At 37.1% G+C, this 27,612-nt stretch overlaps 1 protein-coding gene across 4 annotated transcripts in view; it reads left to right on the forward strand.

Annotated features, from left to right (window-relative positions):
- The window catches only part of SHANK2 (SH3 and multiple ankyrin repeat domains 2), a 320,358-nt gene that overhangs the window by 111,443 nt on the left and 181,303 nt on the right, over window positions 1–27,612 (forward strand). For all 4 annotated transcript variants that reach the window (XM_080404889.1, XM_080404890.1, XM_080404891.1 and 1 more), the window contains one exon: window positions 6,636–6,749. In XM_080404889.1, coding sequence (XP_080261015.1) covers window positions 6,636–6,749 — 114 coding nt within the window. The remainder of the gene's footprint in view (window positions 1–6,635; window positions 6,750–27,612) is intronic.

A 27,612-nucleotide genomic window follows, 5' to 3' on the forward strand; every position in this document is an offset into this window, starting at 1 on the left:
CTTTTGTATATAAGAATGGCAGCAAAATGTAACCTAACAGTTTGGCATAAGCATTGTTTTGCTACTCTTTTATATGCAGGATTAAATTAATGTGAAATGGAATGTTAATCTTACACAGAATCGTTGGTCTACTTTGCTTCCAAAGTGTCTCCTGACTTGACTGGTTTGATTTAAATTCCTGACATAAGCAATTATGAATCATCACAGATAATAACCTAACTCATTTCTTCAAGTTCCTTGTATTTGAAGAGCAGGAGAGAGTTGTGCTATTAACTGATAGAGTGTTGTAACAAAGACATGGCCTTGCTCCTGCTCCAACAGGAGAGCTTGCTTTGCTGTTGAGGCTGCGAGAAAGTAATTAGGATGTAAGAGCATCCGCGAATCCCTTGTGTCTTCGCTCTTGACTACTTAAAGGCAGCCTTCCTTCAGTAGTCAATAACTGGCCCACAATATTCAGGAGACAGGGAATACCAGAAGACCAAGAGGAGCTGTGAATGGCATATGAGCACAGGAGCATAGTCTGACACCATAGTACAGGGTCAAGGTCGAAGTTGGTTTGGGACCTCTTCTCAAGATTAATACTCTCTACTCTGCATTCCTTTGACCTGTTGTTTGGCCATCGCTGCAGAGGAGAGAAAACTTGACTCTGTCCACACCTTCCTCAACAGTGATGGTGATCAACATTACAAATGGATGGATTTTTCCAGTGCTTGGTTTGAATTTGTGTCCCAAATTGAACAGCACAGCTTATTCAGTTCTATTTCAATTGAGCCATATTTCCCTCAGAGGTAAAGTTTTATGTGCAGATTATTGTATTTGTAGATTTTGATATAGTGACTGATTGCTCTGTTAATAGTCATTGTCATCTTCTCATCCCAAGGTCCTTTTCCTGAACATTGCTTGTTTGCACTGTTTCTTTCTTGAGAAAGTAGAGGTGATAAAAGATGAAAAGCTGTTTTAAGTCAGGATCTAGCCTGACACTGAATGTAGCCATGGTGGTTTGGGCTGATGCCATGTACCCAAAACCTGAATGTGAAGCTCCTTTAGTCTTAGCATCTGCTTGCAGTGTGGGTGGCCGTAGAGACTGATGGGACACAAGCAGGAGATGTGCAGTAAGCTCAGGTTATGACAGTTAGGAGAAGTCAGACAATTAAATACTGAATTACAGGCAGGTAAGGGGGCTTTTCAGCTAAACCAGCAGAGTCACTTGGATTACAGAAAGGTAGACTCCTGGAAGCAACAGCTGGGTCACACTTTTGTTTTGGAGTCAAAATTGAAAGTTAAATGTAAGTTTAAAAGTGAGGAATATTTTCTGTCCATGTTATTTCCCTAATTTGGTTTCTTTGTGAGGTCCCGTAGCCCACGATAAGAACTGCTGAATTTGCTTCTCTAGGAAAAGAAGTATCTGTGGAGCTGCAGTCAAATGTGACTGCTCAGGTCAATTATACAAAATCATTAACTGCAGATAGACGAGGCTTTTCTTCCAGATTGTGTGTGGACTGCACAAGAACATTTTCTACATGGCAGCTGGGACACAGTCACTTGTTTGCGTGCTGGAGGCCTTAATGTGGCTGTCATCGGGGCGATAGACAATGACTTCCTTTCCAGTCCTGTTGCAGTGATCTCAAGTTATGTCAGTCTCTCTTGATTAAGTCTTTGCAAGCCAGAAATGGTCTGCCCATAAGGCAGAACAGACAGATCCTGTTCATCATCAATCACAGGGAGGGAGGGATAGCTATCAGGAGCAAGCGGGGGTAGATAAAGAAATAGAGTAAAATTTGAATTAAAAGCAGATTTTAAGAAAAATATCTTTCCTTAAGAGAGAGCAAGATTTAAGTTGTAACTTGTGCTGACCTTCATTTATGTTGTGTGCAAAGTCTGAGACAAGTTGCACTTTGGATGCAGAGAACTGTCACTCTGCACAGTACTTGTCTCCTAATACTATTTTCAATTTACCTGGTTGTATGCAAAAATAGATCAGACACTGGATTTTTCTTTACATCGATATGTATGCTTAGGAAAGAAGTTGTCATTACAACTCCAGGTTAGGAACAAACATTTTTAAGTTTTAACCATTTTAGGGGCAATTTTAAGAAAAATTGTTTTAGTCATTGAAACAGGTGTTCTTACATAGGTTGCTGTCATTTGGAAGCTCTCCTTCCAAATGGCAAATATTTCTGAAAATTTACATTCAGACAACAGATATTTCTACAAAAGAAAAGCCTAAATTATAAAATCTGATATTTCTGAGAGAAAAGTAGTAAGATTTCTACCCATTGGCAATTAAAAATCTATTTTAAGAAAGCAAATCCAGAAGATTGTTACCTCAGAACACAAAACCAGACATTTGCATTGAATCATGCTTAGCTAGAATTTAGATGGAAACCCTGTGTATTTCATTAGGTATCTGGCATTTGTTACCAAGAACAGAACAATGGAATCAAGGTAAATATCATATTCGTGCTGCAGTTTGATTGGAAGGGACACTGTCAACATCCCTTTCAGGTTCAGAGTGCAATTCTGAAATTTTCTGCTTTCTTCCATGTGGTCTAGAGGGCTGCCAGCTTATGTAATTCGACAACTCACTAAAAGTATTGAGGTCTTCAGCTGCTCTTGATTAACAGATACAACTTTTAGCTCTGATACATTCTTACATCAGCATAGGCTAGTTCAGCTGCTAGATTTTTCAATGGATTTTCGACTTTATTGCCATCAGTTATTTTTTTCTTTTTTTTTCTCCTGGTTGTAGAAATGTTATTCTTTTCCCAGAAGATCATCTATCATTCCCAATCCATATAATTATTTATTTTCCCAAAAAAGAAGAATGCCGTTTATAAAAGTACTAAAAATTGATTGTAGATATCACAAAGACATTTTAGGTATATCCTGTAGCAGCTACAAAGGCAATGGCCTGAATTTTACTGTAAATTTCGTTGATATTTTTGCAAATAAGGATATCTAGAGTAATCCACTCTTGGAAATTTCAGTATCACAATGAATTTAGAAGTAGTATGCACCATCAGTTGGTGGAGAAATAGTTGGTTAGAAAGTCTCTTGCTGGTACCAAATTATCTATTACAGTGTGTCTCTCAAGCAGTATTGTGAGAGGGAAAAAACAGAAATTAAGACCTTATTCTACAAAAAAAAATATGAGTACAAAAGATAAATTATATTTTTTTGATTTATCCTTTAAGTTCCCAGTTACACACATTGGGATACATGGTGTTGCCAGTTTTTATAGATAGGTAGATTATCATGGCTTTGGCTCCTGCTGCAGAATTTCTTATTGATGGCACCACCTGAGATACGTTAAAAAGAGTATTTCAAGTTTTTTGGTCGTGCAGAGCCATCTAGATCTCAACTTCCACATTTTGAGTATTAGGCCATATGTGCTTTTCCTCCACCTCACCAATGATTTGTCTCTCTCTCTGCACGTCAGCTGTATCCCTGGCTACCCCACGCTTGCTTCTTGTGTCATCTTTGTGCCTCTTGCAGTTCCATCAGGCTTTTCCTTCCTTTCTTGGCACCTGTAATGATGTTTTTCCTTGACACTAAGTCAAACGGTATTGTCAGTTTGTTTGTAGATGTAATCTCTAGGCAGGCTTGAACCAGAATTGTGAAGGCTGTCTGCATTCTGGCAACACCTCATGTCCCCTTCTACGTCTTTTCCATAGACATGTCTTCAGGCAGGACTATGTGCATTTTTGCTTTGCTTTTGCAATTAGTAATTGCTAATATTTAATAATTCATGTAATAATGATCTGAAGTGGGTCTGGGTCTGGTTTTGCTCTGAAGTAATCACTTCTTGCCTTGCACTCACAGATACACTTACAAAGCAAATTTCTTCTCCCATCTTGATTTGGATGTCTTATCAGCTGCTGCTACCGTAAACACATGAAATTACTGTATGGCTGTGAAATACCCAACTTCCTCTTCACAGTGCAAATGGTTTTTGGAAATATCCATATAATTTGGAGCGTCAAAATAGCAGATCTGACAGATTAATAAAATGCTAAATTAGGGTAGTCTCTCTCAATCTCTAAGTAGGTTTTGTTCTCCTTGCCAGTTTGTGGAGTGAAATCAGGACTGAGATTCAGTGCTGAAAACTCTCCTCAGAAAACCCTAATTATTTGCAATAGGAATCATTCAGTATCTCACATTTTAAAATTTCTTTTGGCTGGAGTCCTACACTGATTTTTGTGTTTTGAATTGAAATCAATGTACAGTAGGATCCTACTCTAATTACAGTATCTATATGTGTTATTAAGTTTTCCTCCTTCCGTATCTCATCTATAAGAAATGCACTGTATTCTTATGTGAACAGAGGTTACATTGTTAAAAATATATTGGAATATATAAATATATATGGAATAGATATTGGATGAATGATTCGGCTTCTGTTTTATGTAACACTGAATTATCAGATTGACTTTGTGTGTTATGGCGCACAGGTTTTAAACATTTTCAAGAACAACTGGAATTTATCAACATACTTTTTGTTAATTATGCCCCAAATCGATATTTATTAATATTTTAATTTATGTATTTATTTTGTTAATACAATTAAAGCACAGGTCTGGTTTCTTCAGTTTTGCTTGCATTTAAATGTAGGGATGAAATATTTTCTACTTATGTTAACAACATCAATAGGTGTTAGGTAACTAAAAGAAAAGGTATGCGAAAGATTTTTTTGTACAGCTTAAGTGTCACTGTAGAGTTGATGTCTTCCAAGTGTCCTCCCCCATTATCCCAGAACTACCTGAGAAGGTATAGTTTTCCCCATATATGTCAGAAAGGTGCTTGATAAATTGTGCATTTGAGATGCGTCCGGGTGTAGGATTTTGCCTTATTGGATACATTTCCTGGGGCTTAATACGTGTTTGTTACTGACAGTGATGTTTAAATGTGCAGTTTGTTAAATCTGTGTCTCTGAATTTACTACATTAAAAGACTTAAAATTGACACATTTAAAAACATTTTTCTGTCAAATATCTGTCAGATATGTTAGTAGCTATCCATCCATGCTTTGTAAGTAATGCCACAAATAGATTAAGATTGCATTAATGAAAAACTAGGCGAACATTTAATTTTAAACGCAGTTTTACAGATCCTGGTGTGTCAAACCAGAGTTCTTGTCACTTCTTTAGTATTACCAAGATATATATATATATATATCTATCTTTATTTATTTTGGCCTATAGTTGATTTGATTTTCATCTTACTCTATAGTAGGGCAAATCAAGTTCACATTCAGTGCTATTGAGTCACAGCAGTTCCACTGATACAGAGTTCAATCGCAGTCAGGGTCGGGGACTATGATTGGAAAGCCTGATAAGGTATGTTTTAACAGCACAAAGAGTGCTTGTGTTGGAGAACATCAAAGTAGCTCTGAGCAAGTTAATATCCCTACCATACTGAAATACCCTGCAGAGGTATTCTCCCAGGTCTTGCAAACCATATGCATACGTTAGCAAAGAGATGTGCTTGGGCTAATCAGCCTTGATTTTCAGCAGGGCCAGTTGGCTTGGCTGGCCTAGCTCGCACGCAGCTAATGGAGCTGGACTGCTACGACTTCCATGGGCTTATTTTTGGTAGCTTGGGGACCTCTCTACCGAACACTGTGTTTTGTACAGATGTACTCTGGGGACCTGTGTTGTATGGCTGAGCTCCATTCCCAATCAACCTCTTTAGAAGAGCTAACTGTTTTTGTTAATGACATCACTTTTGTTCCAATATTAATGTATAGTATCTCTTAAATAGTACATTTATGTTCTTTTATTGTACACTAAGCATACGGTGATTTGTCGGAACTTCTATAAAATTAATTTAAACGTAATACTTAGCAAGTATTTAGGATCCTTTCATTACTGTAATTCATCTCCAATTGCTTACTAGTAACAACATACACTGTGGTTCTGCAGTCTTTGGTCACAGTCCTTGCTGAGTCCTAAGACTGATAACAAGATAATTAGAACTACAGGTTAAAGCTTTTTCTTCTGTTGGTAAATCATTCCCCTGCCTATTGTCATTACCTTCTATGGAGAAAAATCATTGAAACATTTCAAAAGGCATCCACAGTGTGTATCACACCTATGGGATATTCAAGCATTTGCTGTGTACTCAAACCATTAAATCATATTACTTGACCTACATTACAAATCTCTGGAGCTACCCACTAAATAAAATAGCATGTTTCCTTAGGAGGCAGAGAACATGAGATACTCAAATATGTATTATTCAAACCCAATTTCAATGTGGGTTCAGTTTTACAATGGATTCAGATCTTCAGCTTGATTTGAACACTCAAGACAATTTTTTTGGTCTTAGTATGACCATGCATTTATCCTTAATAAAAGCAGCAATGAGAAAACTGGAAATGGAAAGCAGTATATGAGGGCCAAGGAAACATGCGACAAAAATGAATTTGGGAAGAGGTTCCAAAGACTGGTCAGGGAGGGTCGCATTTAAAGGTTACTCTCTGCCCATTTTGGGGGTACCAGCATTTGAGTTATTGTATAAAGTTTGGTTTTACCAACGTGATATTCAGCTATTAGTGAATGTGTTATGTAACTAATTTTGGTATTTACATGAGAAGAGAAAAATGTCTAATGCTTCCTATGTGTGTCTCTATCTAGTTTTAAGTATTGGTGAAGGTGGATTCTGGGAAGGCAGCACCCGGGGACATATTGGATGGTTTCCTGCAGAATGTGTTGAAGAGGTTCAGTGCAAACCAAATGAAAGCAAACCAGGTAATCGGATCAAGTTCCTGTTGAATCCTAACAATAACAAATGTGATGTGTCTGTCCAAGCAGAGAGGCAGCCTAGACGGTAATGTGTTACACAGCAGTGTGTTTGTGCAATACTAGAAGCTGGAGAATTGAATAAAGCTGAGCTGCTGAATTAAAAAATTAAGATGGGTTTATTGATCAGATTTTTCTGGATGCTGTCCAAGCAAACGGGCTTTCTCATGAGGGTCTGTGCTGTGAAGTACTGCAAAAGCTTTTAGGCACAACCGTATGCGGACATTTTGTAAAGCATTATGTTAAATTTTATTTTCTTACTGTATGGGAGAATGGCTAATTAGACAATCAAATAATGGAAGAAAAACTGGTCCATCATCTCCCAATTTGTGGTAGTCATACAATGTATTTAGCTCTTGTTCATAGCAATGAAGTTCCCTCTGTTGACCTTTTGCTAAATTTTAGAGGCAGCATCCATTAGTGGGATGTCCCATATACATCCTTACTGATGACAAAGGAAATAGAATCCTCCTTTATCATACACTTATATTGCCATAAGTAAGTAAAACACAAGTGACTTTAAGCCAGGAGTCTTTACAGTTCTGGTATGATAAAAGAAAAAGAAGTGTTCATTAAAGCATGTTATTTTAAGAATTACCTACCATCTCATAATTTTTCTGCTTTTAAGAATTAAGATGTGAGGAGGACATCCTCTCTAATTAAAAGCTCATTATAAATGAGCTCTGAAAATATAATTAATGTTCTCCAGGAGTGTATGTAGTTTTAACTTAACTATTGGTGCGTTTTGGATCTCTGATGTATTGATCCATAACTTTTGTCATTGCACAGACAATACACTAAAATTTGTGCATCGTATCATTCATTCGTGAACATTGTTCTTTTATGTATGTCATTATAAAACTGCACAGGTATACTTTTCTTTTTTAATATACACCCACTGTATTAACATGATAGAATGGAAAAGAATGCATTGGACAAGATAATAGTTCCAAAGTAGTAAGGATGTGCAAATATTTGTAATATTTGATAAGTATTTTAATTCCATCGGTTATAAGGGAAACTGTGGTAAGACGAAATAGAGTTTAAGGCGTGAGCAGAAGAGGAGGCAAAAACTTAGCTTTTTTAATATGAAAAGTTTAAAAGATTGAGGGAATGAGGCATCAGGTACGCTGCTCTAGATAACTAAACACTGTGTGAAAAGGTTATACTTACTTTTCTATTTCCCTTTTGAGAGAGAGAAAGAGAAGGAAGCAGAAACAGATCTAATATTTGGTGAGAATGGATTTAGGCCCTGAGAATAGGGAGAGAATAGTTGTGTAGCTCTTGAGAGAGCAAAGAACAAACCAGAATTTAAAAATGGAGGAATATTAAACAAGAGGAAGAGTCAGGCTGGAATTGGCAAATTTGGGAGCAGTACAGTTCTCAAACACTAGATGTAAAAAGAGGATAACTAGTTGCAATTCTAGTGTGATTTCATTTGTTAGAAAGGTTGTGGGAGAGGAATAAATTGAGTCAGTGTGCAACATGAGCTGATGAAGAGCCCTGTGGGAACTGTTCTGAAGATCCTTCAATAAAACTTTCAGAAAGGTGTAAGTCAGTCATCATAATCACGTTTCTTGAGTCTATCGTGGCAATTCTGCATTAAATTTGAGCTGTGCATTTGTCTCCAAATCTGAAGAAAATTCTGGGAAGGAGCATTAAATTATTAAATTAAGTTCTAATATATAAAAGGAGTTTTGCATCTTCTTTAGTGATTTTGGAGAGAAGGTAACCAAACCTGTTACAAATCCTCAAAAATCTTTTCAAGAAGTACTGTAGGAAGTAAATTCAGTATGTGACATGATTGCTTTAATATATGACAAGATTGTTTTCGAGCAAAAATTCCTTTGATCATTCAAAGGAAAATGAAAATTAAGAAAAAAAATTGTCACAAGAATAGCAAAAGGATTACCAAAGCTGGAAGTGTTGAAAGAATATAAAGAGAAACATCTTACAAATTTTCTGACATGAAGTTATGAAAACTTATGCTGTGTGTCTGGCAAAACACCAGAGCATTTACTGTAATTTCTACCTATTGCATGCTATTGTCTTTCTGATTGTACCATTCTTCTACTCTGAAAAAGATGCAAATATAATTAAACAAACATGAAATGGGCACATTTTTTATACCTTTGAACTTGTGCACTCACGTATTTTTCTGGGCTGTCTTGAAAAATGTCGTGTACCCAGAAGGCACAAATGAGGTATAGTGCTTCTCTGTATAATGCAATAGAGGTTGGAGCTTTATGAAATATATGAAATCCACAGTATGTGCCATATTATTATTGAAATATGGTAAGGGCTGAAAGCAGCTGATCACTGAACTGCTCTGTGCAGTTAGCTCCATTCCCTTTGCATAGGAAACAATGGAAATCAAAGAGAAGAGCTTTATAAGCAAAAATCAGCCAGTACTCCCTCTGAGTACAAAATGCAAAAGTGATTTAGAAAAATGTGTTAACCATGGTGAAATGATTAGAAATTAAATTGGGTCTACTGGGATTGCTGAAAGAACATCAGCTGAGAAACATCACAAACTTGTGTGAGTTGCAAGAATTTGCATCATGGGCTTTGCAAAGCAGCAGAACTTCTTATAGTAATGATTTAGAAAGTAGGTAATTTTAATGTGTAGGAAATGAATCTCAAACTCGGCCTTTTTCAGACCAGCACCACAGTAACAGTTTTTTCCTATAAATGAGATCTAGTAACATTTCTTCAAACAATTTCTTCCCTATGCCATTAAGTTTGAATAATTGTGTTTAATAGTAGCTTGTCATTTGCACGCCATGAATGAAAAAAAGAAAAATAGTTCTTGGAAAAAACAAACCACAATTAAACACTACATGCCCAGTAAAACTAGAGGGCAGGTGTTTCATGTCATGCTGATGTATAATCTCATTTCTAAGACAAGTTCAATTTTCAGGGAACTTCATTGCCATCCTGACTGTTCTCTGGAAGCAGGCAGTACAGAACAGCACCTGGTTCCTGTGATCTCTTCAAAGGTATCATGCTAGCTTGGCAAGTTCTGTTTTCCAAAAAAAACCCCTTGTTGACTGGCATGACTTCTATATCCATTCTTTAATAGTTCATTAACTGAGACTTGTAGGAATTACTCCATTTTTTTGCTAGGACTGATGCCAGGCTTATAGGCTTTTAAATTATCCAGGTTGTCTCATTTGCCCTTTAATAGCACTGGCACAGGACCTGCTGCCTTTCAGTCTTAAGAAGTTCCCTTGACATTTTGAGATCTAATAAAAAAGAGTAACAAAGAAAATAGTTACCAGTGGCGTGCTAAGTACTTTTGCCTTCTTTTAAAAAATTCTTAGACGCAAAAAACTTCATACTATCTCATTTTAAAAAGTGTACCCTTAGTAGCCAGTTTTTAACATTCCTCAGAATTATTCTTAGGGTGAAATTCTTTTTTTTCAGATGAGATTGATACACCTTGCTTTTTCCCTGTACAAACACAGAATACAAAGGTTATCTATTTCTTCTTTCTGTGTTGGCAGTTTTCCTGTTATTCAGTGGTGAACCAATTCCATTCTCAGATTTCTTTGTATCCTAAATATGTGAAAGTTCACCGTGGTTGTTTGCTAAAATGTTCTGGGCAGGTTGAAGAAAGTGCTGTACAGAAGCTTGATTCGTATAAAATCCTAGTTAACTCAAAACTATGCAAATGTGAGGCACTAGCTTGGGTTATTAGAATTCTTAACAGGATTTATCAGCCAAGTGCGTTGGTGCTGCAGAGTATCAGAGGTCATCTTGGATCTCAGGCAGCAGTAGTTTGCATCCACTGAGAATACACTGTGTGACATAGCTTTATTTTTTCTGCCTATAAAAAAAGACAAAGCTTTTCATTTTACCGGTTTATTCTTTCCTTAGCATTCATTATCCTTCTTAAGATAGTAAGAATTCCTACCTAATACCTTACAATGGGAAATGAAGTACAGTAGAATCTGTAGTCCATAAAACCAGCTGCCCCACCAATGGAAGACACATTTTTCCTTCTCTTGCTCAAGTTTAGGTGTTTCTGTTTGCTTATTTTCCCTCATAGGGTTTTAGTCTGACTTGAGTGATTTACTACAAAAGTGCTTTCTATTAGACTTGTGATTTTATACTCCATGTCCTTCAGAATTCAGAGATTTAGATCATCTGATTGCTCATAACTGAGGTGAAGAATTCATTTGGAAGGTAGAAGTTATCTTTACCTGCATTCTGTCTTTACTGTTTATTATTCCTTCCTCCCTAATGTGCCTGAAGAACTCTTAGATTTTACAAATGATACTGACTGAGCATGTCTCTTACTAATTCTTGCTGTCTTTCAACTCTTGGTCTCCTTGGTGCACCTTTCCTTGAGCTCCATGCTCATCTTTAATATTATCTTTGGGTGATTTTTCACTTAGTAGCGTCCTCCATGCATTTTTCTACGCTGTGGCCTTGGGGTATACCTTGTTAGTAGTTGTAGTTGCTGTACAAGTTCAGCCTAGATCTAATCCAAGCATATGGCTTCAACGACCATTAAGCCGTTTTTCAAGAGCTCATTTTTCCACTGAAGAATCCAATTTAAAAACTCTTAAGGTCTGCGCAGTCCTGTGGGCTGCAGCAGAGTAGACAGCACTTAGAAATCACATTCCTGGTCCAGACTAAAATGCTAATGTAGATGCGCCCATGCTGACCTCTAGTGTCACTAGTGCTCTGAGCAGATACTACATAGCATCCCAGAAACTGGGATTTCTCTTTCAAAACGTCTGTACTTAAACGTTTGGTATAGCTTACTCCTGAGTTTCCAGCAACTTGAAAATATAATGAAAGATTTTCCAGTAATAGTATAGTTCTCCTGCCCATTTCTTTTAACATATGTAATCATACACAGATGTTATAAGCAGGTCACAGTGTTCCTTATCCAACATTCCCTCTAGACTTCAGAAGCTACCAAACAAGTCGAAGTTGTTAATGAAATGCATACTTTGCTACACAGATTGCTGTATGTGAAGTATAGAATTTTCTTGATTTTGCATTCTTAGTTTTTAACACCTTGTGCATTCAATAAAAGCAGATTTGCTCCTCAATTCCATGATCCCTTTTTATAATTAGCACATCACCTTCCTGGACAATATAGTCAGCCAGACTACTAGAAAACTGATTTGCCTTCTTGCAAAGAAGAAAGTCACCTTACTGTGAATTGAGGAGCTAAACATCTATACTAATATATGCTAGCTGTTCTGTCCTCTGTGGATATGTGGCTTGGCACGTAACGTATTTGAAAGTTTTCTTCCCCTTGCCTGCCACATCATGGTTGCTTTCTCCATGCTGCCTTTTGGAACAGTCAGCAACATATTTTGTCCACTGAAATATCTCTGGGTACTGTTTGGAAGAATGATAATTGGCATATGTGGAAGCTGAGCCAGGGACCCACTAACAGTGAAACAGGTTGGATGGTGGCATGCCAGAGCACAAATGCCAGCCTTGACTGTGTCCTGTATGGACTTATGTAGGCTGCCTGAAGTTCTAAAAAATGGAATTTCCCCATCTTATGCTCTTACAGAGCTTATAGTTAATTTCAGCTATGTCATGTTTAACCTTTCGTGGGAAGGATGGGTGCTAGAAAATTAATTTTTCGCTTTTTTTTTTTTTTTTTGTTACCTTTTTAAGCATTTCAGGGTAGTGGTGTATTAAAAGCAGTGTCCTTACTGGGTGTGCTTTGTGAGGAAGATGAACACTAAAGCATACCACAGAATATTGGTCTCTGTGTGTGTGCGTGCACCCCATTGCATCCCAGTACGGAACAGAATTGTAATGTGCTGGAATGTGTGTAATGGAAGTTCCCATTCCCAAATCATCAAGACCAGAGGACATGATGGAGCACGTGTTCACATCTATGGATTCCTCCTCTGAATAGAAGAGGAGAAAACGTGCATCCACCTCAACCTGAATGCAAGCAGAGCACAGCTTGTATGCGCACCCTAGGACTCCGATGGGGGACTTGCTGTGGGATAGACCTGTCACTCAGCTAGCTCCATGGGGCTTGGAACACTTGGATACAGCCACCAGCGTTCTCCTTTCTGTAAGTTCAGGGTCACCTGATTTTGCCAGTAAGGGGATACATTTACATAGATTGATAGTTTAAGATGTGTTTAAAGTCCCTGATGAGGCTTTGCTCAGGTTGCATCCAGATATTAGTTTTTGAGCTCATGTAAAACTGGAATTTGTAGTTCTGGTCCTTCTCTAAGGACAGGGGCCTTGGTTTCCCAAATACGCTGTTTGGACATAACAGATAGCCAGAACAGTCAGCTGTAAAAACCCTTCCTAATCACATATAAGTATGCATGTAAAAGTCAGCAGTGGAAAAAAAAATAGAAAGCAAAAAATCTTTTCATCCAGCCTCTTGCCTTAATTACTTGCCTTTTATAAATGATCCAAATTAACAAAATCTTTGTTGAACATTTTTTTCCTGTTTTGTTAGAATCAGTTCTGGATAACTTAACTAGAAAGGCAACTCTGATGGAAACATTGTAGAGAATTACTAGAACTCTGAAACATTCTATAAACCGAGTAACTTTGAAAACCAGCAGGAGAGACTGCAAATAAGAGATGCTGTCTGACCAGATGAGCGCTTCGAGGTTTTCCGTAATAAGTTTTACTAAATGCTCCTTCCACATGATTTCACCTTGAATAGAAGTTACCCGTGTATCTGTGACAAAATTATCATGCAAGTTCGGTGTGAACAGCAGCAGTTAAGGATAAAACATGTAGCTGGAATGCCTAAATGGAGAAAGTACAAAAGTAATTTATATATATGAGGGGAAAAACACATTTTTGTTAGGAAAATTAATCACAAACATTCTCACGTCTATCAGTGTGATAGCTTGGAAACGTATTCTGACTCAGCGCGGACAATGGTGCTAGACTTAATATGGCAGAGGGAATATAAACCAAATTAAAAAAAAAATGGAGGTGCAAGATTGGCTCACATCTAAGTGGCCTGATCATTGATAAAAAGCAGTATGATGTGGATACAAATTCAGCCTTTTGAAAATGGATAGAAAGCTCAAGAGATTAATGTTATAGCTTTGTAATCCCAGACAGGGTTCTAAATGTGGGACATGCAGTCAAACAGATGTGTTTATTGAAGTTTATCCATGCCTGTTTGAGGAACGTTTTCCAGCTGTCAAACCCTGGTACCCAGAGCTCAAACTGACAGGTCAAACACTGTTCAGTGGTCTCTCTGCTTTGAAGGTTACTGTCCAAAGCTCTGACCTCTGAAATAACTCTTTCCTGCCTTGCTTCTATATTTTGCACAACAAACCATGTGGCTCACAAGATTCTGAAAAGTTTCCGTTTTTGGTAAGTGATTTTCTGCCATAAAATACAGTTCCCATGGACAAATTTGTAATTAAAAAAGATATGAATAGATGGTAAGACTCAGTACAGGGATCATCAACAAAGGCACTGTATTCTGGTTTATGGCTTGGAAGGATCAGGAATATGTTACATACCTGATTTTTGTATAAACTGCATTCCCTTCCATCAATGGGAAGAATATACTGAACAAAAAGGTCGATGCAAAGAACTAGATCTGAGATGCTGGCAATCCAGTCCAAAAAACCCAGCTGACATAGACATTTGAAGCAGTAATATTCAACTAATTCTGACAGCTCTCTGTAGCTGAGGATGTAAATTGACTGTACATTTTGTCTCAAGTAATGGAAATTTAAAGAATGAACCTCAGCAAGTTTCTTCAGTTTAGCTTTGCTGAGCAAAGCATTTGTGTTCTCAGTAATGATAAACAGCAGTTTGGGAAAAGACTTCTAAATGAGTCATCACTCAATAATAACGCTAATTTGGAAGCAGAGGTAACTTGAGAGCTGTTTTTTGTCTGCAAGCAGCTATAGGATGGAGTCACATGCTTCCCACACAGCCTGGTAATGTATGCCCTCTCTGACTGAGGGTGCCTTGAAAGACCTTGCATTTTTTCAGTCTTGGTCTTCTGACCAAGATGCAATAGAGGTTTCTTACTATAATAGTAGTATTTGTAAGAAATGCTTTGGAAGACTGAGTCTACCAACTCATTTCCCTGGTCAGCTTCTTTCTCTCAAATTACAGTGGTTTTCCTTAGCTTATGATATGAGTTTGGTTTCAAGAAAGAGTAAAATAAAGTATTCCATAATAATGATTTCATATTCTATCCAGGTTTTGAGAACAGCGTAAAGTAAAAACATTAAAAAATTATTCAAAAGAAAGAAAATACAAGCCTAGGTCTAGAGCTTGAGACAAATATAAGCCTGACTGCATCTTTATCTCTGAATAAGTAATTTTTAATTCATAATATTTCACTGTTTCGGTTCCTCAGCTGACATGCACTTCATCCCTTTCACTCTGATTTTCATGCTTGCTAAGAACCACTTAGGAATAACTCTAATCAGCTGGAAAGGAGCAACACAATTCTCTAAAGCATTGAAATAGGCTAAAAATAAGTTGCACAGCAGTATAAAATTAAGCTTACATGTTAGGAAACTCAACATGTCAAATGCATCTGGGATTACTGATGTGTGAAATCGGACATGCAAGTGTAGATTTTTTTCCTTTTCTCATTCTTTCTGCATTTTTTCCTCAAAAAAATGTCTATCAAACCATATGGGACAAAGCAGTGCAACTCTGAGGCATGTCTTAGAATGGAGCTACCGTTATAGCTTCTTCCTTTTACTTCCAGTGATGTGCTCACATTTTCTGTTCAAAATTACAGTCCATCTAACACTAAGAAGCAACTTTTAAAGCACGAGAGCAGATATAGATACCAAAAATACCTAATGCTACAAATTACTTTAAAACTGTGAAAAAGATAAAGGTATAAAATGAATGATTTATAAACTGATACAGCATCCTGAGGAATTTAAGCTCTATTATTGGTTTAAGATGGAGTATTTTAGCCTGTGGCAGGATTTGAGCAGCCCTGTTAGGTAGTATGCTAACAATCTAGAAATAATACTTTTTTTATTCCTAGTTGTTCTTGTGTGGAAACTACACGTATAAAACATTTCTTTTCAACCCATCAGATTCTGGTGTCAAGTTAGTTGAGTTTTAACCAATTTGACTTATCCCAGTGATTGCTAGTAGGCAAAAATCCGTAGCTTTCACCTTCTGGAATTTTGGAGCATTTCAGATTTCATAAAGAATAGGTATTTTGATTAGTAACATCTCCTTCCTGTACTAATAGTTCTTTTTTGATTAGAGATACTTCTTAATATCTTATGATCCTATAATCAAATATACTTGATCTTTGCTCTTTCTATAAATATCTTAAATGATAGTAGCAATAGATGTTTGCATTTATTTTAATTTTGCATCCTTTTTTCCCCTGAAATTCTATTTAGTCAGGGTTATCTGATGCACCTGTGCAAATGCTACTTATATCAGAATACAACTTCTCTTAAAATCATTCTTGGTATCTATCAGAATTTAACAGAGTGCTATGTTTCATTTAACTCATTTCATTTAGCATAACCCAACGCTTTTCAAAACCATTTACTTAAAATGGCTGACATAAAGCAAGGCAAGTCTTAGATCCATGCATATTTGCAAAGTGTTGGTAAGTCACCTTTTTCTTCTGTATTCTCCTGTACTAAATGACACATTTGGGTTTTTTCCCCTCTTGTTTTTGATGGTTTAGATAAAAGGCTTGACAACAGAGGCTGAAAACTCTTTGAAACGCTCCCCAGTTATTTGAGATCAAATTCATATTAATTTAAAGAAGATGATAGAGCATATACTTAGAGTAATGGCAATGCTGGAGGTGGTCAGGAAAATGATACCTAAATAGCAGCAGCTGTTAGATAATCCATATTCTGTTCTTAAATTATGTCACTGCTTTTTGCTTTCATACCTGCCTGCAACAAAAGAGAATGGAAAGGGGCTTTTTCCAGCTTGCTAAAAGATCCACCGATGCCTGATGGTGAGAAAATGGCTTGATAATACACTGGTTGATAGCAGTAACTGATCATAGTAGAAGCAGCATGAAAACAAATAAGCTATTTTGAGTCATTAAAAAAGCCAATCAGTTATTACATTTGTCCTGCTTTTGGCTGGGATAGAGTTAATATTCTTCCTCACAGCTGGTATAGAGCTGTGTTTTGGATTTAGGATGAGAATAATGTTGATAACACATTGATAGTTTAGTTGTTGCTAAGCAGTGTTTACACTAAGTCAAGGACTTTCAGGCTTTTCACCCCACCCCACCAGTGAGCAGGCTGGAGGGGGGCAAAAAGCTGGGAGGAGACACAGCCGGGACAGCTGACCCAGACGGGTCAAAGGGATATTCCATACCATATGGTGTCCTGCTCCGTATATAAACTGGGGGGAAAGCTGGGCTGGGGGCCACTGCTCAGGAACTGGTTGGGCAGCAGTCGGCGGGTGGTGAGCAGTGTGCATCGCTTGTATATTATTATTGTTGTTGCTGTTTAATTATTTTCCCCTCTTTTTCTGTCCTGTTGAACTGTCTTTATCTCAATCCACAAAAGTTACTTTTTTTCCCCAGTTCTCTCCCTCATCCCACTGCAGGGGGTGGGGGGGGGGGGGTGTGAGCAAGCCTGCTGGGTTAAACCATGATGACAGTACACACCATTTGCTGATTTTATTCTGTGGTGCGAATAATGTAAGTGGAATTTCTCTTGCTAGAAAGCTCTGCCGATTCTGTTATCGGATTGGTATCAAAGGGTACTCTGGGGTCTCACTGTGCCTTGTGAACTGTTAACCCAGACTAGTGATGTAGGGGGTTTAAAGTGTAATTTCTTCAAATGAACATAATTTCCTATCTGACATTTCATCCTGAGCATATTCAGCTCTAGGTAGGAAGCCCCAGACCTGACCAGTATCTCAGGTGGCCTTTGCTGTGCTAACAGAGCTTGCAGAGAGATTTGCTGTGAGGGCCTCACACCCTCTCCTTCCCCCGATTTCTGGTGCCTTCAGTCCCCGTATGTCTTGTTCTTGGGTATCTGTCCTCGCTGGTTCGTGCCTGCGGGGCAGGAGCAGAAGATACTGGTCGGCGCGGTCGCAGCAGATTTTCTGTGGCAGTGGTTTTAAAGGTTATGTCTCCAGCGTTGAGCTTTGAAACTTGCTGTGCCAGGGCTGTGCTTACTCAGACTTTCAGTATCCCAGGGTGTGTTTATTTAGCTAAGTGAAAGAACAGCACATCAATATTGATAGTCTTATTTTTCAAGTCAGGAATAGGTTATTTATCTTCATGTAAAATAAAGAAACCTGAGTAAATGTTTCTAATTCTGAACTTAAAAAATGTATTGAATTTTAAATGATAGTGGGGCTTGGCTACATTATCTATAAATTGTATTTGGAACTGAGTTTGGAAATTTGGTTCTGCTTTCTGATTTGAAGTGAAGGATGCCCAGTGATTTTCTTAACCCTCAGTTCAGGCTACTATTCACAACTATAAAACATGGCTGCAAAAGTCAGGATAATTTTGTGGTTGTTTTACAAGCAAAAAGGACTTCAGTTCATTGCTTGGGGCTTTTTTTTGTAGCCAAAAGTTCAGCTATAATTATATAAAAATCACAGGAAGCTATAGAGTCTTTACTTCATGCTTTTAGATATGTTATACATGTATCAAGCACTAGTTTAATGTTATCCAGAGAGAGTTTTAAAGTAGTTACATATTTTGACTGCTCTCCTGGAAATAATATAAAGAATTACATTGCTTTCCCTGTACAACATATTAGTAGTTCAAGGAAATTATGTATAATGTATCCTTGTCTCATTTATCTAAAAAATCCTTACATGTAAAAAATTACAGTTTGTGCAGTAAAGGTTAACAAGAAGCCTCTAGAAGCTATAATGTTATCTTTTGGCTGAATAGTTAAAATGTTGGATCACATGAGGGAAGAAAAGTACTTCTGTTGGATGCATCTGTGTGCAAGAGTGCACTGCAGGAGATGGGAAACTGAAGTTAGGTAATAAGAGTAGAAGTCTTTGCAACCACATTATAATGAAAGGTTGAGAATAATGGCGTTTCAGTATGCGCTGGAAATGTTCATACACACTCTGAAAGCTATGCATGGTCAAAACAAAAATGGATTGGCAAAAACAATCCAGTCAGATAGCAGCAACATTGATAACAGACAGGGCTTGAAAAAATCTTGGCAGTGGAAAGGAAGAAGATGTGTTGAAAAGTGATCTGTGCCATGAGTCTGTCTTTGCCAAAGTCTGTCTGCAGGAGGGAAGGGAAAGGAAGGGGTTTCGTGCTTTTAGCACATCTGCTCTTTGGAAGGTGTCAGGTTGGAAAATACCTAAGCACAAGAATAACCCAACATTTCTGTAAAGTTTTAAATTAAATTAAAATTAGTGCAGATGTGCTTACAGATGCTTTTACATGGCTATGTAAAAGGCAAGACACCACTTTATCAGTTGGTAAGTGAACTAACACATTTATAGTAATACCTCTGTCTTGTACAATGTTGTCTGGGTAACCACATCCCTTTTAGGTACAAATTTTGTGCAACCGTGTTTTCTTTGTCAATTACAGTATTTTTTTTCCTCTCCCTGTTTCTTCTCCACAGTTGTACTGGCACAAATCCTTGTGTGGCTGCACTTTGCACTGAAAAGGAAAAACACAGTACTTTGTTTTTGTTTTTTTTTTAAAAAGTTGTTAATTTTTAAGACTGTTCTATAAGCAGACTTATTTGGAAAAATGACCCATGATTAATGGAAGGGACAGGAGTCCCATCAGTTGATACTGCACAGAAGTACAGCCTGAGTCAGCTGGCTGATAACAGCAATTAACAAAGAGCAGAAGATAGCAAGCACCCTCTACTTTGCAGTAGTAAGCTGGTGGCAATTATAAGGCACTTAAAAAGAATTAATCCTTTCCATCATGCTTTTGTCATATGAGTGTAGTTTACCTGATTGAATGTAGCCAGCAAAGCTGCAGTGGGGAAAGCTTCGTATCACCTAACTATATAGATTTCAATGGTATTAACATTTCCACCTGGGTGCATCACCTTCAGATACCTTTTTCTATCATTTTAATAGGGCCCTGTGCTTCAAACATTTAGCTCAGCGCCATGAATTCAGGGATACGAGCCAATCCTTTGCTATTCAAATTTAACAAATCAAAATAAGGAAGCAGGAGGAAGGATGGGAATCTTCATGATTTTATTTGTTTGCTATCAGAATTGAACTCCATGATAAAAGATTTCCAGAGAAAAATTTAAGAAAAAAAAACCCCTTTTGAATTGCAGCTACTATATCTCTTCTAAACATTTTGTCTTTCAGGTAAGTTATAAAACTAATTGTTTTATGTTATATTAGCGTTTGTTAGTCAACACTTTAAAAAGAAACAGTTATATTCCTGACTGTAAATCCCTATTACAGATTACACATTTCCTTTCATTTGCCAGGGTAAAGCCTATGCTTTGGTTTGGTCTCATATAACTCATATAAGACTTTGAAGATTTTGAGGCTTTAGTAGGCCACTGGTTGAAAGGAAACGCATGTGTGTGTGTATATATATATATATATATATATATAAACACATATACACACACACAGAGGAATTGTGTAAAGGCGCTTGCACAAAAATTGCCAATCTGTCTTCAAAGATTTTATCATCCAAACATAGGACACAGTTACATGCAGTAACCAAAAGATTATGAGAAGAAACAATTTATTCTTAAGAACCAGAGGACATTTAAAATGTGATAGAAAGAAAGGTGATCTTTGCTAAGTGCTTGCCCCAGAAAACAGAAGGGCAAATTGTAGATAAGTGCACTGATTAGTGCTGCAGGAAGAAAAACTGAGATAAAATCAGAGAGGTACAAGGCAAAATTGGAACAGAAATATAATCCTTCAAATGTTTCTGTTTACTGCTAAGTACCGTATCCTAAGTACTAGGATCCTAGATGTAGGCTGTTGGCTGCTGATAAAATAATGCTCACAGACAGGAGGAAAATCTGGCTAAGGAGTGAAACAATGAGACTCAAGATAAGGAACTCCTTTGGCTGGAAAAGGGACTTTCAGTGTTGCTCTAGTTCTTTGGTGATAACATCTCAATATCTAGTTTAAACACTTAAAACTCTGTATCTTCAGGCATTTCTGTTCAGCAGAACAGGGCTGTGAAATAAATTGTTTATTATTTTATTTTTTAAAACCAAGGGTTCTGTAGCTCTGAGGCAGTTCAGAGCCTTCTTCTCTCTGTTCCTGTGACCACCACACAGCTCAGCTTTCTTCAATTTCTCCTGGGCTTTTCTCTTTTCTTGTGAAAACAGCAGAGAACTGAGAGCCCCTCTTCGCTGCCATCCTCTTTTCTAGCCCACAAATGGCACTTAACACCTGACACGGCACAACTAAGCTTTATAATCATTCACCCAGTTTGAACTTGTTACTAAACATCCAGACATCATTATTACTGGTAAGATGACACAAAATCACATATTCTGGTTTTATTCTTCACACACACACCCCTCCGTTTTTATTTGCTTACTTGAATAAAAAAATAAAGTGTAAAGTCTTTTAGAAACATAATAGTACCCAAAGCTAAGTCACCAGGAGGAGTTTTGACAGGGCATCCTGTATTTGAAGGGTGTACTGCAAAGCAACTGAAGGAAATTGAAATTCCTAATTGCTAAATTAGTTAGGGAAACAGGTAAATCGGGTGAACTTTTGTTTGTTCTTTCATTCTTGCTTCACTTTTAGAAAACAAGTTTTAAAGAATGTGGTTTGGTTTTGGATGGACATTTGAAATCTTTGTATTATTCTTATTCATTTGTTTTAATTCTTTCATCATAAATGAATGCAGTTTTCATGGTGAATGCTTGCTGCTGTGGGCAGGGATGACCTTTTTCTGGGAAGCCAATGGACAGATGGAAGAGGAAGATTTTTATTTTCTGGCAAATGTTTTGTTTAACGGGGACAATGGTAGAGTCTGTAGAAAAACAGGAAGGTGGGAATGATTGTCGGAAGGATGACGCGTTCTTGCTCTGCAATTGAAAAGTAGGTAATCCCCACTTCTTGTGTTTTCTAATTTATGCCTATGATGTAGTCTAACAGAGTGGGAAAATGCTATTCCTGCTGAACATCCTAGCGTTCATTTTCTCTCTGCATATCTCACCTCCTGAGGATGCCTTCTATGCTGCAGTATAAAAGATGCTATTCTGAGGAATGGATGTCCTCAGGTCCCCACTCCCCCAAAACATATTGCAATATTGTTAAGAAGTACAGATGCTTGGTAGTACATGTAGACACAGTCACAGACCTTGACACAAGGGCTTACTGACTCTAAGTAGCTTGGGGTGGGAAGTGTTTATAAGACTGATAAGGAGGGAAAAACATTCACCTGGGAAGCAAAATAGCTGACATAGTTGCAAGTGCTGTTAGTTCTATATATTTCAGTGTACCACTACCTCCAGCTTCCCTTTGGGTTTGTGTGTGTACTTAACTGTACATTTAGTAATGGCCCTAACCTGTGAAATATATATTGGGTTTATGTTCGTTTATGTGTAAATCTCTATCTAAATTGTTCCTAAAATAATAACTTGCATCTAAAGTTTAAGTAATCTTGAAACCGAGTTTTGCTCAGACATGCTTTGTATGGGAAGAGAGCTATCTAATATTACTGAATTTCTTCTCCTCATTAAACAGGAGCTGAGTTTATTAGCATATATCTTATTAGCTAATAAGTGCACGTAATACCATTTATTTAATTAGAAGCTTCACCTCCAACAAGATGTTTTTACTTATTAATTTTGATATATGTTTAGTTCTGAAAATACAAAATACTTGACCCTAAAGGTCAACTGTAATGACTTACATGAGCTACACCACAGTTTCTGGACTTGGGGATTCAGTGACATTTCACTATGTAGATAGATTTGGAAGACTGAAATGTATTATGAATATTCTTCTTCAGAAGGAAGTCTTCAGAATTTCTTGAAGCCCTTACCTCACTTTAATGTTGCAACTCATATGTCGCATTTGAAAGTTAATTGGAAGTACTTCAGTTAATGGGTTCTTAAGCATCAGCTGAACATTTAAGAAAGTTCCTGCAAAGCTGTTTTGATCAATTAGGTAAGAAAATGGGATTTAAAAAAAAAAACACACTGAACTTGAGTGTTTTCTGTAAAATGGAGTCCTAGTGTAGGTATGTCTCATGCATATTTCTAACGTATCACAAACTGCTGCTTTGCAGTATGAAGTTAATTTATTTCCTGGTCGCAGTTGGTTGGGAAATGGACATTGGCAATAGTCTTGAAGTCTTGCATTCCTACATTCTTCAATCATAACAGTACACAGGTTTATGGCTGCCATACCTGTTTTATCACATCTAGGTAGCTACTTTTTGGCTATTGCTTGAAAATTAATAGACTTGTGAAAGAGAATGTGAAAGAAATCACTTAATACCTGGTGACTTCAGCATGGCAATCTTACTGCGTTTTGGTCTGATTTATCACTGAATCTTTTAAAAGTAAAAAATCAGTAAATAGTTGATAATCCTTCTTCTAGATTGATCAGAATAACAAGTAAGGCAGTGTGTAAAATTTACCATCAGATCGACCTAGAATCAAAAGACAATAAGAATATTCCTTTAAAAACAGTATTCAGTTACTTAGATTGTACTATATGAAGATGATATTGAAGAAGTAGTTACAGCGTCATTAGGCACAAATACTTCTGGGATTTTCCCAGTGTTTTCCAGTACAACTATAAACACAGAATACAGTTCAAGTTGTCACGTTATTTATGAGACACAGACTTGAAAAAACATCTGGTAGGTATTCTGACAAATACCATGTAACTGGAAAGGTACATGTAGACAGTTTTCCTTATAGTTTTCCTCTTTGATTCATGTTTTTTATTCTAAGAAACGGCAACATTTGTGTTCTGGCTTTTCTAGTTGTTTTCTTGAGGCTATGTGGTGACACAAAAGTTGAAAATGGTTTCTCTTTATCTGCTGCCAGATGTTCATCAGAGTATTTCCTGATGCACTGCAGACCTCTGGGGGCCTGCTCTGAGTGACTCTGCCAGAAGTACTTTGGTTTACACATTTACTCCAGCCTTGCTCAATGCACAAAATACATTAAAAGTAGTGCAAGATTAACCACCAGCTCAGCAAACTGTATTTTTCATACAGTCACAGCAACTGTGCCAATAAGTAATTTATATGGAAAGCCACATACAGATTATTATTTTTTTACCCTTTTTGTGCTACCACTATTTATTTTCTTTGAGTTAATTTAGGTGGGCTATTTAAACTCCAGCTTCAAACTCACTGGTGAGTTAGGGTCTCAGACTGCTACGTGCAATAGGTAACTACCATTCATTCTTTGGCCAAGATGATGCTAGAATAGAAGGTAAATAGTTGCCAGCAGTATCACAGGTAGTCTTTTATACACAGGGAGGAGGATCTGGGATTTCTAATAAGTTCACCCCTGACAAGGATTTTCTCTTAATCCTCATGTTTTAGATAGCTCAAAGAGATTACTTGGATATCAAAATGGGTAGGCTTAAAATACCATTTATCTGTGATTGCTGGAATGTTGTTCTGGGAAGCATCTGGGAGGGCAGCAGTTGTTTTGTTTTTTGAAACCAGAAGTTTCAGATTAACCCTGGAAAAACCTTGTATGGTGCAGGCACTGGGTAATGCAACCTGACACTAAGTGGCAGATTTGTGGTTTAACTTTGAGCTATCACTTCAAAGCACAGAGAAAGCATACTGACCACAATAGCCTGTTAAACAACTAATAGTTTTAAATGAAAATAAATAAGCTTGAAATGGGTATTGTCTGAATATTACTTAATTTGAAGTCTGGCATGTCCACATCTGCAGCATGTGATGGCAGCCCTATCATCAGCCCAGATTTGGGTTCATCTTGGGAGGCACAGACTAAGATAGCAGAGAATATTTGAGTCATGGGAAGGTTGTGGGTATTATGACAAGTAGTCTGAACTGCAGGTGTGAATTTAAATTGCCATAAATCACTGTCATTCTGGTTTGAAATTGTTCTAATCCATTCTAACTTTATGCCTTTCGATTAAATCGATTTTGCCCAAGTGGTCTCTTACAGTCAAGCTTTAAGGTAAAGGTGGTAAATATGTCCCTTACAGGAGTATGAAAATAAAAAATCCAGTTCATCCCACCCCTGGAAACATGAAAGAGTAGCTTTAATGTTTTCACGAACGTGTATGTATAGTTATCTATTAACATTAATACTATTCATAGATAAAAGACACCAGTTATTTCCTGGGAACTATATTTTCCAGAGCTAAACAGCATTTTGCTTGAAATACGACTGACACTAAGCATTAGGATACTTAAAAAATCTATCATTGCTTATAAAAGTTATTTTTAAAGCTTTAATTTTAAAAGTATACTATTGCTGAAGTCTTTTTTAAATTTTATTTTATTTTTAGGAAAGTCTTTAACTTACAAAGATACAGATTAAATGTTTTTTTCTAAAACCTGCACAGAATTGTGATTTTCCCTCCTATGAAACCTGTGCTTGCCATATAACATATATATTTTAATCACTTGTGTTCGATACCCTAAGCCAGGTTTTACTGATGACTTCGCAATACTCATTTTGCTTACGTGGTCAAACATACTTTCATGTGTATAGGAATGCACCACTGATTTGTATTGGTTTTCCTCTTCCTTGTTACTAATCAAGACTGAATGTGGAGAAATTTTTGGAGGCTTTCCCTCTCATTTTCTTGGTGAGCTATTCTAGCATACAAAAAAAACCCCACCAAAACCCTCTACAGACCATCCTACAAACATCCGTAACATACGACCTAGTGCTTGTTAATGTACCTCCTTCATGGTTTTTTCAACATGGAGAAGCAAGAACATATTCTGAATTGTTATTATATGCATTTGATGAGCATTTAAGTCAAGGCATCTTGAAGTTCAAGTCTTGTATTATACAAATCAGCTAACTTCATTAGTATATTAAAATCTCAGGCATGTGTTTAGGATCTTATTTCTCAATAAATCTGACTGTTCTGGTGTCTTTATCTGGAACATCAATATTCAAGAGCCTTCCTACATTCTTAACTTGCTGATTGCATTTTTTCCTTACAGAAAATCAATTACTCTTACCTACATCAGCAGAATTTTAAGAAGATACAATCAAAGCGTGTATCTCATTCTTCAGTGTAACTTCTGGATGCTGTGTGCATACATCTCTTCTGTGCCCCTTGTTTAAATTCCCTTTGGGCTTCAGATAGGGTCACCAGCGTGCTGCTTTATTCCAGAAAGGTGGGCATGGGAAGGTGCTTCTTTCTCTGAGACCACCTCTCGTATCCACCCTTGCCAGTGTTACACAGGGAGTACTGCAGCTCTTGCTTGTGTTCTGGTTGTTATATTTATTAGCTTCCATAGCAGTAAAACCACAGTATTATGAATTTCTATGAATGGAGAGATATTAGCAAAATGAATGAATGCTGAAGCGTTCGGTATATTTTTTCTAATGGTTTATAATGTGTCTTAAGTGGAGGAAGGTAAATCACTGGGTAGATAGTCGTATTTTGTGTAAGGGGTTTATTTTAATCACTGCTTGGTACTGAAAAAGGATGGGAACAGTGCTGTTCCTTAAATCTGCCTGGTATTGTAGTTTTTTCTGGACATGGTCTGGTGGATCTATCACCCTTTAATGTAGGCTTTTAAAGGAAATTATTCATTATAAATTGGCGTAGCTTGCACTTTTCCATCTGATTTTGTGCAAAAGCCTGTTCTTATATTTTTTAACAGGCAATTTCATCAATAGTATGAGGGCTTTTAAAGAGTTTATCTTTGCTATCAAACTATACATAGAACATGACCTTACTCAGATTTTCTAATGAGACATCCCTAGTGAGGTTAGGTTTTCCTGTGATCAACTGAACGTGACTTGATGCTATTGCTTACAAAGTTTGTGACTAGCATCATACTAGCTCAGCCTGTATTCTGAGTGCAGCTGAAGGTAATGGCATCCGTTGCTCACCCAAAGATTACCTGCCATCCAAAGATTACTTTTTTTTCAAGTAAAGGCAAAATTAATCTGAAAAAGACTATTGTAAGAATTAGTCTGTTAATCACAAGCCATATCTGCTATCCAGTATCAGTAGAAGAGCCATGGCAAAAAAATAGGTATATTTTTGAAACAGGAAACATCTACTAATATTATTCAGATTAAGCTATTCTTTTTATCTGAACTTATTTTATGTATCAGCATGCTGCATAATTTTGTATATTACACTTTATGATACTGTTCTGAGCATTAGCCACACAGCAGGACATACTCCCAATCTCCTAAAGGAGGCAAGTAAAGATTAGCAAGGAAGTGTCAAACTGCTGAAATATTAGTCTTCAGTATCATATCACAAAATATGCCCTTATCAGACAATAAATGCTAGTGTGTTTCTTTCAGCTTAGTGTGTGAGACTAAGTCCTATTTTGGGAGAGCAAAACATTTTATAATAGTTGTTACATAGCATGAGGGCTTGTTAAAAAGTCTGGTCTTCAGGATTTTTGTAAAATTTGATTTGTGTTCAACCCTGCTGCAAGTTTCAGTGCAGTCACATCATCAGTCTTTTATAATAAAATATGCTATGTAAGAGATATTGTCACAACACAAAATAGCTTAGAAAGGTGCTGTATTAACTGATACGGAAGTTACCGCACTATTTCTTCTTCAGAAAAAAAAAAAAAAGAGAAGCTGGGTAGCTAAAGAAAATGGACTCTTCCCTGTGTAGCAAATGCTAGGAAACTGTAAATGCCTCAGTGTTTGGCCATTTATAGAAACATACGGAGACAATTATCCTGAAAACGTTCTGT

Source organism: Falco punctatus, assembly GCF_963210335.1.
Source record: "Falco punctatus genome assembly, chromosome: 10".
Lineage (NCBI taxonomy): Eukaryota > Metazoa > Chordata > Aves > Falconiformes > Falconidae > Falco > Falco punctatus.